The sequence below is a fragment of the Bufo bufo genome, chromosome 7 (assembly GCF_905171765.1).
Source record: "Bufo bufo chromosome 7, aBufBuf1.1, whole genome shotgun sequence".
Taxonomy (NCBI): Eukaryota; Metazoa; Chordata; class Amphibia; order Anura; family Bufonidae; genus Bufo; species Bufo bufo.
This window is the reverse complement of record NC_053395.1, coordinates 27,006,380-27,018,268: the sequence shown is the minus strand read 5'-3', so window position 1 is coordinate 27,018,268 and position 11,889 is coordinate 27,006,380. Positions and strand designations below refer to the sequence as shown.

At 45.1% G+C, this 11,889-nt stretch overlaps 1 protein-coding gene across 2 annotated transcripts; it reads left to right on the top strand.

Annotated features, from left to right (window-relative positions):
• Positions 1 to 4,800: 4,800 nt before the first annotated feature.
• NHLRC4 (NHL repeat containing 4) lies at positions 4,801 to 11,414 on the top strand. Of its 2 annotated transcripts, none has more exons than XM_040440477.1 (3): positions 4,801 to 4,931; positions 8,264 to 8,790; positions 11,374 to 11,414. In XM_040440477.1, exons 2-3 carry the CDS (start codon positions 8,287 to 8,289, stop codon positions 11,377 to 11,379), a joined length of 510 nt encoding a protein of 169 aa, XP_040296411.1. In that variant the 5' UTR covers positions 4,801 to 4,931; positions 8,264 to 8,286; the 3' UTR covers positions 11,380 to 11,414. The 2 variants fall into 2 exon arrangements, with proteins under 2 accessions (XP_040296411.1, XP_040296410.1); XM_040440476.1 differs by lacking the exon at positions 11,374 to 11,414 and adding an exon at positions 10,949 to 11,065 and having other exon boundaries at positions 8,264 to 9,357.
• The last annotated feature ends 475 nt before the right edge of the window (positions 11,415 to 11,889 follow it).

Sequence of the window (11,889 nt, the reverse complement as noted above, 5' to 3'; positions counted from 1 at the left end):
ACGGGCTCAGCCAATCAGGAGTCTGCAAACTTAGATTGACGGCGGGACTCACCAATGAATGAAGACGCCGGCGAATAGGGTGGGACACGTTCTTGTTACTATTTTGGTCAACGCGGAACACCGTCCTTCGCCATATTTGGTATGGGCAAGTGGTGTTTTGAAGCCGGTTAGCTGCTTGTATTATCCAATTGCCTGTGTAGTTCTTTATATTATTCTGTGTTCTTCTACTAATTGTTACTGAGAGGAATTATTTTAAGTGCAAAGAAGAGCTGGCATAAAATGGCATCATCTCGGTACTCTCTTTTTTTACACTTGATAGCTGCAGCAGTGCATCTAATTAAAATAAATGTCAGGCCAGTTTTGATAAAATATAAGGGTGTCTCCGCACGTAGCGTCATTTTCCATTAATTGCCGCCACGGACAAATCTGCTGCCTGTTTTAGGGTATGTTCACAGAGCGGATTCGGTGCCGAAAACCGCCTTTTATTGTTTTCAATGGGAGGCTGCGCTGCAGTTCATTTGGCTAAGGAATTTTGCAGCACGGTTTTCCAGACCGCGCCAAGAATGGACACGTACATACTGTGTGGACACACCTTGAAAAGCCGCAGCGGGAGCCTGCTCGCGATTTAGCGCCATTCAATGGAGTTAAACTAAGAGCAGGACCGCACCGTTCAACATGAAAACCCACAGCATGAAACGCAGCATTTTCTCAGTCTGCGGATTTTGACACGGTCAAAATCCATTGAGTAAACATAGCCTCACGTGGAGATTTTGTTGAGGATTTGGCACCGATTTGCTGCAGACTTCACCGGCGTTCGCATTTGCATGAAATCTGCAGCAATTCTACATCAAATGTAAGACGTGGATTTTGCTGCGGTTTTGTCCGTAGGCAAATGATGGAACCCGTACAGGTATCAGTTTTTGCTCTGGGTAACATTGGTCTTAAGAAAACTACCCCCAAGTCTCCTCCTGCCACCTTTAACCCTTACACTGGGTCCAGACCTGAGCATATTTGATATGCATATGCGCGTTTAACGCACGTTTTTGTCGCGTGTTTATGTCCATAGTCAACGCGCGTATTACGCGCGTTTGTGTGATTGACAGCAGTGTCCTATGGCCGCAAACGCGTGACAAAACGCCCCAAAGAAGCTCAAGAACTTGTTTATGCGTAGGGCGTTTTTCTGCGCGTTCGAACGCGCTGTAAAACGCGAAAATGTGAACCAGTCCCATAGGGAAGCATTGGTTTGCATCGGTTATGCGTTTTACAGCACGTTCGAACGCGCTGTAAAACGCGCAAGTGTGAACTTAGGGTTACAGCTCCCCTGCAGATTATGTGAACTTCCATCAGTGAGACCTTAGGAAAGGGCTACACGGCGACACCTGTCGCGGCCGGGATCGCCGTGTAGCCCTTGCCTTATGCTGTCAACATTTGGAAGCAAACTTTATGGACGATTTTATGTCTGGCACATTATTATGGGGGCTTCCATGGTTGGAAGGGGGGGTGTCTGTGTCTTGCACTTAAAAAAGTGGCATAGTTAAAAAAAAAAAAAAAGGAACGGTACAGACATATACGTTATGATTGTCCCCCTTCGGGGTATAGGGGTTGTAGTTTTTGGACAAACATAATTGGGATAGAACAATGATGTAATATCTATGGGGCAGCCCTACAGTCCCATGAAAGTTGAAGTTGGGAGAAAAAGGATCGGGACTATTGAAGTTCAACATGCCCGTTACCTTGTTATAAACCGCTTTCAGCAGGGTCTTGCAGCAACTTTTTCCCCTCTCTCTATTGCAATGAAAATGGATGCTTGTGCATGTATATGGGAATGTCATGGTGTACACAGGTGTGTCTGGCCACCTTCGGAGCATACATGGTAGCGGGAGTTGTCCAAGCAGATAATGGCGATACCCAGAGCGTGCTGCATTTTAAAATAACCCCCCCCCCCCCCCCCCCAAAAAAAGAAAAGAAAAAAAAGACAGAATCCAAAAAGTTTTGTATGTAGCTTTTTTCTGTATTTCACTATTTAAGGGTGGTTGCAGATTTGTGTGCATATAAGGCTAGGGCTACACGACGACACATAGGGCACGTCTACACTGCAACATGAGTCGCGCGACATCGATGTCACGTGACAATTTTTATAATGATAGTCTATGGTGTCGCACTGCGACTGCAACGCATATTGGATGGATTTTTTGCTACTGTCGTGTCGCAGTCGCAGCATGTCGCAGTGCGACACCAGAGACTATCATTATAAAAATTGTCGCGCGACACATGTCGTCGTGTAGCCCTAGCCTAAGGCCTCTTGCACACGACCATATGCCCTCCAAGATATACGGTCCGTGAGCGGGCCATATGTCCCAGAGCGGCACTGATCGTGCGCACGGGAGCGCACAGCATCATAGATTACAATCATGCTGTGCATGTCGGGCCGCCCGCGGGGCTATTGTCCTGCACTCATATGATCTTAGCCCCGCGGGCGGTCCGACGTCCACAGCATCATTGTAATCTATGATGCTGTACGCTCCCGTGCGCACGATCAGTGCCGCTCCGGGACATATGGCCCGCTCACGGACCGTATATCTCGGAGGGCATACGGTCGTGTGCAAGAGGCCTAAATCTTCACTATTTATCATGCTTTTTTGTGTGCTGTTTTTATGTGTTTTTTTGGTGCAGATTTTCTGCAGATTTCACGCTTCCATTTAAAAAGGTGAAATTTGCACATGAAAAAATAATAAGTTGATTTCAAAATCCGCACGGCAGATCAATTTCCGCACCTAGGAAACAAGCAAAGTCTACATGAGATTTGTCTATTCTCATACACTTTGCTGGTGCTGTATTAAGCCTCATTCACATGTCAGTGATTGTGAGAAAAAACCTGGACTGGAGCCTCCATAGACATAAGGTATAAGGGAAAGATCTGCACCTGTTCTGTGTTTAGAGCCGCACCTGGTTTTGGCTCAAAATCACTGATGGAAATCACTGACCGAACACTGATGTGTGAACAAGGCATTAGGCCTCATGCACACGGCCGTTGTTTTGGTCTGCATCCGAGCCGCAGTTTTGGCGGCTCGGATGCGGACCCATTCACTTCAGTGGGGCCGCAAAAGAGGCGGACAGCACTCCTCGTGCTGTCCGCATCCGTTGCCTCGTTCCGTGGTCCGCAAAAAATATATAACCCGTCCTATTCTTGTCCGCGGACAAGAATTAGGCGGTTATATTAAAGGCTGTCCATGCTGTTCCGCTGTTATGGACTATTGATACAAAATGGATACTTGCTTGTTGAGGACTATGTTTAGCTAAGATGGCGGCCAGGCATTCAGCCAACACCTATAAACTAGAATCTTATTTTGTGTTTTATCATGTGTTTCTTTGTGGTTTCCGTTCAGCTCAAGCAAGCAGTTACAAAGAAAGAAGTAACGGTATCTCCCACGAGCAAGGGGGGAGGGTGGAGGAATTTCTTCTTCTGGCCGTCAAGGTTACAGAGAAGCATAGAGAGTTCATAGCCAATAGAAAAGATATACTTTATCTTTCACCCCCCCCCCCTCCCTGTCGTAAAACCTATGTATTGTGTGTTGTTTTCAGGAAATAAACTAGAGATCCTGTTTAACTCCTTGCTCTGAGTTGTCTCAGTCTGATCTCTCCGTGCACGTACATTAATTAATTAATTTGGAGCAGTACATCAACCGAACTGGCAGCTTGGCCAGAACCAGAACACTGAAAATTGCGGAACGCACGCTGACGCCATCCGTGTTTTGCGGACCGCAAAACACACAATGGTCGTGTGCATGTAGCCTTACTCTGTGGTTTTTATGCACAAAAATCGGCACGAAAAAAAAAAATACGGAATCCGCATTGTCTGCAGGCACCCTGAAGTCCTGTTCACACAGCAGCTATTGACGGCGGAATTTGGCATGGATTCTGCGCCAAAAAAGACTGGCAGCAGCGTTTGACCTGAAAAATAAAATCCTTTTAAAGATGCCCATGAAAAACATGAAACATGGTGTGTGAATCTGGCCTAAAGGATAGCTATTGCATGAGGTGCACTGTCCCTATGATAACACCGTGTGCCAGAGCTGTCACACCGGAAGAGTTGTCATGGATCGGAGAAATAGAAGCTCTTTTCACAGGAGGCCATTAACTTCATCCTCTGATTATTTAAAACACATAAGTGGATTTACTCTACATCTTCCGACACTTCTTGTGACATTTTCTCGGGTTGACATGGTGCCGTATTGCACAGCCGTAGTAGGATCCAGGATCACAGGAGCTTATCCTGGCAGTGGGGGCGCTATTGAGCTGCTCGGTCACCCCCTCCTCCCCATGGGTGCTGTGTTGCGCCATTTGGTGCTGCACCCAGTAACATAAGGACCCGCTTAAATGAGGCTGTGGTGACGTTGACATTTAGGCTTATACATTTTGATCAAAAATATTCGAACAACTTCATATTTAGCAATGGATGAATGTATAACATGTGGAAGTGCGTCCCGTAATTTATTTATTTTTTATTTCTCAATTTTTTGGTGATCTGCATGTAAGTATATAGCAAAAAGGTTCCCTTTATCTGGAACTGTAAACTTTCCTCATCCACCTGTCAAACATGTCACTCCTAGTAGCAGTATAATATCTACATATCACGGCGGTACATTTATTTTACCGGTAACATGAAGCGTTGAATCAATACCGAAGAGTTAAAGGGACGTTCTGGGTTAATGAGTAATAAATCCCCATATCAGAATGTGAGAGAAGGAACGCCAATTATCCGTGGAGCTCATTCTGCCCTGTTTATTTAGTGCCCTGTTAAAAGATGTTGCTTAATCTTGGTCTCTAACAACATTATATCCAGGGAAGTGCGTTTAGTAGATTCCATGGGGCGGATTATATCTCTCTCTGCACAGAAGAATACGGACCGGGGACTGAATTATCCGTCACTTATAAGTCCTAAAGTTAGTGTTACGTCCAGTTAAATGCTGTGGTGAAGGTATTTTGTACTGCACTGTGGTATTTGGTTCTGTTGTGGAAGTATATTGTGTTGCAATATGGTTTTTGCTTCTGCTGCTGCTGTATTTTGTGCTGCATTGTGGTATCTGGTTCTGCTGGGGCGGTATTTTGTGCTGCACTGTGGTATCTGGTTCTGCTGAATCGGTATTTTGTACTGCACTGTGGTATCTGGTTCTGCTGAATCGGTATTTCGTGCTGCACTGTGGTATCTGGTTCTGCTGGGGCGGTATTTTGTACTGCACTGGGGTATTTGGTTCTGCTGAATGAGTATTTTGTACTGCACTGGGGTATTTGGTTCTGCTGGGGCAGTATTTTGTGCTGCACTGTGGTATCTGGTTTTGCTGGGGCAGTATTTGTGCTGCACTGTGGTATCTGGTTCTGCTGGGACAGTATTTTGTGCTGCACTGTGGTATCTGGTTCTGCTGAATCTGTATTTTGTACTGAACTGTGGTATCTGGTTCTGCTGGGGCAGTATTTTGTGCTGCCCTGTGGTATCTGGTTCTGCTGGGGCAGTATTTTGTGCTGCCCTGTGGTATCTGGTTCTGCTGGGGCAGTATTTTGTGCTGCACTGTGGTGTCTGGTTCTGCTAGGGCAGTATTTTGTGCTGCACTGTGGTATCTGGTTCTGCTGAATCAGTATTTTGTACTGCACTGTGGTATTTGGTTCTGCTGAATGAGTATTTTGTACTGCACTGGGGTATTTGGTTCTGCTGGGGCGGTATTTTGTGCTGCACTGTGGTATCTGGCTTTGCTGGGGCAGTATTTGTGCTGCACTGTGGTATCTGGTTCTGCTGGGGCGGTATTTTGTGCTGCACTGTGGTATCTGGTTCTGCTGAATCTGTATTTTGTACTGAACTGTGGTATCTGGTTCTGCTGGGGCGGTATTTTGTACTGCACTGTGGTATCTGGTTCTGTTGGGGAAGTATTTTGTGCTGCACTTTGGTATCTGGTTCTGCTGGGGCAGTATTTTGTGCTGCACTGGTGTATTTGGTTCTGCTGGGGCAGTATTTTGTACTGCACTGTGGTATCTGGTTCTGCTGGGGCGGTATTTTGTGCTGCACTGTGGTATCTGGTTCTGTTGGGGCAGTATTTTGTGCTGCACTGTGGTATCTGGTTCTGCTGGGGCAGTATTTTGTACTGCACTGTGGTATTTGGTTCTGCTGAATGAGTATTTTGTACTGCACTGGGGTATTTGGTTCTGCTGGGGCGGTATTTTGTGCTGCACTGTGGTATCTGGCTTTGCTGGGGCAGTATTTGTGCTGCACTGTGGTATCTGGTTCTGCTGGGGCGGTATTTTGTGCTGCACTGTGGTATCTGGTTCTGCTGAATCTGTATTTTGTACTGAACTGTGGTATCTGGTTCTGCTGGGGCGGTATTTTGTACTGCACTGTGGTATCTGGTTCTGCTGAATCAGTATTTTGTACTGCACTGGGGTATTTGGTTCTGCTGAATGAGTATTTTGTACTGCACTGGGGTATTTGGTTCTGCTGGGGCGGTATTTTGTGCTGCACTGTGGTATCTGGTTTTGCTGGGGCAGTATTTGTGCTGCACTGTGGTATCTGGTTCTGCTGGGGCGGTATTTTGTGCTGCACTGTGGTATCTGGTTCTGCTGAATCTGTATTTTGTACTGAACTGTGGTATCTGGTTCTGCTGGGGCGGTATTTTGTACTGCACTGTGGTATCTGGTTCTGTTGGGGAAGTATTTTGTGCTGCACTTTGGTATCTGGTTCTGCTGGGGCAGTATTTTGTGCTGCACTGGTGTATTTGGTTCTGCTGGGGCAGTATTTTGTACTGCACTGTGGTATCTGGTTCTGCTGGGGCGGTATTTTGTGCTGCACTGTGGTATCTGGTTCTGTTGGGGCAGTATTTTGTGCTGCACTGTGGTATCTGGTTCTGCTGGGGCAGTATTTTGTGCTGCACTGTGGTATCTGGTTCTGCTGGGGCAGTATTTTGTGCTGCACTGTGGTATCTGGTTCTGCTGGGACAGTATTTTGTGCTTCACTGGGGTATTTGGTTCTGCTGGGGCAGTATTTCTAACTGCACTGTGGTATCTGGTTCTGCTGGGGTGGTATTTCTAACTGCACTTTGGTATCTGGTTCTGCTGGGGCAGTATTTTGTGCTGCAGTGTGGTATCTGGTTCTGCTGGGGCGGTATTTTGTACTGCACTGTGGTATCTGGTTCTGCTGGGGCAGTATTTGTGCTGCACTGTGGTATCTGGTTCTGCTGGGGCGGTATTTAGTGCTGCACTGTGGTATCTGGTTCTGCTGGGGCAGTATTTTGTGCTGCAGTGTGGTATATGGTTCTGCTGGGGCGGTATTTTGTACTGCACTGTGGTATCTGGTTCTGCTGGGGCAGTATTTTGTACTGCACTGTGGTATCTGGTTCTGCTGGGGCGGTATTTTCTTACTGCACTGTGGTATCTGGTTCTGCTGGGGCGGTATTTTGTACTGCACTGTAATATCTGGTTCTGCTGGGGCGGTATTTTGTGCTGCACTGTGGTATCTGGTTCTGCTGGGGCGGTATTTTGTACTGCACTGTAATATCTGGTTCTGCTGGGGCGGTATTTTGTGCTGCACTGTGGTATCTGGTTCTGCTGGGGCGGTATTTTGTACTGCACTGTAATATCTGGTTCTGCTGGGGCGGTATTTTGTGCTGCACTGTGGTATTTGGTTCTGCTGGGGCGGTATTTTGTGCTGCACTTTGGTATTTGGTTCTGCTGGGGTGGTATTTTTTCCCCAGGGCCACTTTAAATTCCCAGTCCACCCATTTATACCACACACAGGACATATCAATAGGTTATTTGTGGCTAGACCCTAATGGCAAGTAAATGTCTCCAAAGTCACCTTCACATGAGCTTGTCTTCTGCTGGGCCCTTGGGGCTCATTTGTATAGGGGCCCTTCGGGCTCATTTGTATAGGGGCCCATAACAGTTTCAAAGCCTGTGCCAAGCAAAGAATCATCTAGTACAATGGTGGGCTAGTCTGACCCTGGGTTTGAGACATCAGGAACCCACTGATAAGATATTTAGACATGCTACTGAAAATTCACCTACTTATTCACATCTACATTCTTATATATTCAGTCAAAATAATTTATGACAATGTTTTACAATAAGGAATACGTGGGTTTGGAACAGTGACAACCATTTTACTGAGGCCAAAATATGTTTAGAGCGGTTGTCACTTTCCATTACCCACTCCCAGTAGCAGGATGTGCATGAGATGGGGAACCTCATTATGATACTGAAGTTGGCATTTGATTTGCAGGATAATCTGTCTTCTTCAGAACGATGGACAGCTCTCTGGAATTTTCTCGACAAAAGGAAGATCTAGTCCGCACCGTAAGGAGCCTTCAGGTAGCTTCGCAGAACACTCTTCAAAAAACCGTCCCTCTTCTTTCTTCTCATCCTGGGCTTGGCCTCTTGAAGCCTTCACATGTACAACAACTCTCCAAAAAGACCACTCAAGTCTGCCGAGACCTTGAAGATGTGGGCAACCTGATCTTATTTCGCCAGGATGAACTTACTCAAAAAATATCGGTGCCTGGGAAAGGAGGTGTGTCGTCCCTTCACTGGTGTTCAGATGGAACCCTCTACGTAGGTGGAGATAACGGTCCTTATATACATTTGCTGAATAGTCATGGGAAGCCCACCCAGACCTTCCATTGCTATGATGACGTTCCCTTTTTTCCAGACTCTGCTACCGTGACTCGTTTCGGTGCTCTAGCAGTCACCGACATAGCTGAGGGCATAGTCCGAATTTACAGTCCAAATTCACATCCACCTTGGATTAAGGTGGGCGGCCATTTCAAATCTCCAAAGGGTATTGCCATGGACTCCTCTGGACGAATCTTAGTTGCAGAATACACCTCCGGGGAAGTGCAAGCTTTCCACATGGACCGAGCCCATCGCATCCACGGAGTCAAAAAAGTCTCAGGACTCCAAGGACCCCAGTATATTTGCTCTACACCAGATGGTGGCTTTGCGGTTAGCGAAGAGTGTAGAGACGTCAAGTTATTTACATCAAACTTAAAATTAGCTGGGTCCCTTTCCGAAACTTACCGGCATGAATTTGGAAACCCGTCAGGAATATGCTCCGATCCTGAAGGCAATGTTTTAGTAGCCGATGTCCAGAAAAGAAACATCACCCTCTTTCCACCCAATGGGTCGCCCATTTGCATTGTCTCCCAGGGTCTTTCTGAACCAGTGGGAATAGCATGTTCCCCTTTTGGGCTCTTGTATGTGGGCGACACTGGTGATAATTGTGTAAAGGTTTTCAAATATCGCGCAAAACCGTACTACACTCCCACTAGCCCTCGTAGATCGGGAGAAGCCCCCTCTTAGATGCCAACGTACCATATATACAGTCAGGTCCATAAATATTGGGACAGACGCAATTCTAAAATTTTTGGCTCTCTACACCACCACAATGGATTTAAAATGAAACAAACAAGATGTGCTTTACCTGCAGACTGTCAGCTTTCATTTGAGGGTATTTACATCCAAATCAGGTGAACGGTGCAGGAATTACAACAGTTTGCATATGTGCCTCCCACTTGTTAAGGGACCAAATATAATGGGACAGAATAATAATCATAAATCAAACTTTCACTTTTTAATACTTGGTTGAAAATCCTTTGCAGTCAATTACAGCCTGAAGTCTGGAACGCATAGACATCACCAGACGCTGGGTTTCATCCCTGGTGATGCTCTGCCAGTCTTCTACTGCAACTGTCTTCAGTTCCTGCTTGTTCTTGGGGCATTTTCCCTTCAGTTTTGTCTTCAGCAAGTGAAATGCAGCTCAATCGGATTCAGGTCCGGTGATTGACTTGGCCACTGCATAACATTCCACTTCTTTCCCTTAAAAAACTCTTTGGTTGCTTTCGCAGTATGCTTTGGGTCATTGTCCATCTGCACTGTGAAGCGCCGTCCAATGACTTCTGAAGCATTTGGCTGAATATGAGCAGATAATATTGCCCGAAACACTTCAGAATTCATCCTGCTGCTTTTGTCAGCAGTCACATCATCAATAAATACAAGAGAACCAGTTCCCTTGGCAGCCATACATGCCCACGCCATGACACTACCACCACCATGCTTCACTGATGAGGTGGTATGCTTAGGATCATGAGCAGTTCCTTTCCTTCTCCATACTCTTCTCTTCCCATCACTCTGGTACAAGTTGATCTTGGTCTCATCTGTCCATAGGATGTTGTTCCAGAACTGTGAAGGGTTTTTTAGATGTCGTTTGGCAAACTCTAATCTGACCTTCCTGTTTTTGAGGCTCACCAATGGTTTACATCTTGTGGTGAACCCTCTGTATTCACTCTGGTGAAGTCTTCTCTTGATTGTTGACTTTGACACACATACACCTACCTCCTGGAGAGTATTCTTGATCTGGCCAACTGTTGTGAAGGGTGTTTTCTTCACCAGGGAAAGAATACTTCGGTCATCCACCACAGTTATTTTGGTGTTGCTGAGCTCACCGGTGCGTTCCTTCTTTTTAAGAATGTTCCAAACAGTTGTTTTGGCCACGACTTATGTTTTTGCTATCTCTCTGATGGGTTTGTTTTGTTTTTTCAGCCTAATGATGGCTTGCTTCACTGATAGTGACAGATTCCAAATACAAATAGCGCACTTGAAATTACCTCTGGACCTTTTATCTGCTCATGGTAATTGGGATAATGAGGGAATAACACACACTTGGCCATGGAACAGCTGAGAAGCCAATTGTCCCATTACTTTTGGTCCCTTAACAAGTGGGAGGCACATATGCAAACTGTTGTAATTCCTGCACCGTTCACCTGATCTGGATGTAAATGCCCTCAAATTACAGCTGACAGTCTGCAGGTAAAGCACATCTTGTTCATTTCATTTCAAATCCATTGTGGTGGTGTATAGAGCCAAAAATGTTAGAATTGTGTCAATGTCCCAATATTTATGGACCTGACTGTACATTGGAGATTGACTATTGGGGGAATAGCATATCTCTTCACCAGGGATCCCATGGGGCCAGGTAGTGTTGGTATATGAAAGATCACCTAATTAAAAAAAAAAAAAACAGCAACTACATGAGCCTAAGACTTGACAACCAAGGAAAAATACAGTATGTGTCTTGCCCAACCATGTAAGGCCATAAAAGATATGATTTTTGTTACAGATCTGTATAATATATTTTCATATACAGTATACGCTCAGTATGTTATATTACCGGTATTTGATTTTTGCTATATGTTTTGCACTTTTATACTATGGGTGGTTTTATGCCTCAGTCATAATATAATATGTATATGTGTATTTTTATGATTTTATGTATTGTTCCCAAGCACTGAATGCTAAAATAAATCAACGCAGCATTAACTATATGTTTATCTCCAGTCTTAGGCCCCTTTCACATGTCCGTGATGACATCCATGACAAGACGGTCAGTGGTTCATCCATGATGTTAGCTGAAAGTCTATAGGACATATGAAATGCAGCTTGTTTTTTTTTTTTGTTTTTTTTTTTTACTACAGGCATTTTTAATTGCATTTTTTTGGCTGTCTTTTTTTTTTTTTTTTTAAACACAGCTAGCTGAAGCTTTTGGTGTTTTTTGCTTTCTTTATAGGGGAAAAAGGGCAGAAATAAAACAAACACAGTCCACAAAGTCATTTATTAAAAAAACACAAAAAATGCCATAAAAAAACGCATGCAGTATACAATAAAAAGCAAGGTGCAAATTCATGTATATAAGGGTCCTAAGGGTTACAGTTGCGGTTCAAATCCAGCAGGCTCTTCGGGTAGCCCGATTCAGCATAAATACCAGCTGTCGGCCAGACAAAAACCACTGCGTGCACCGGTATTTATTGGTCTAAAACCAGGAATTTTTGCTGGATCTCATTATAGTCAATGGGG

Coding starts and splice junctions, on each gene's coding strand:
- NHLRC4 (XM_040440476.1), top strand. CDS start 8,287: ATGGACAGCTCTCTGGAATTTTCTCGACAAAAGGAAGATCTAGTCCGC.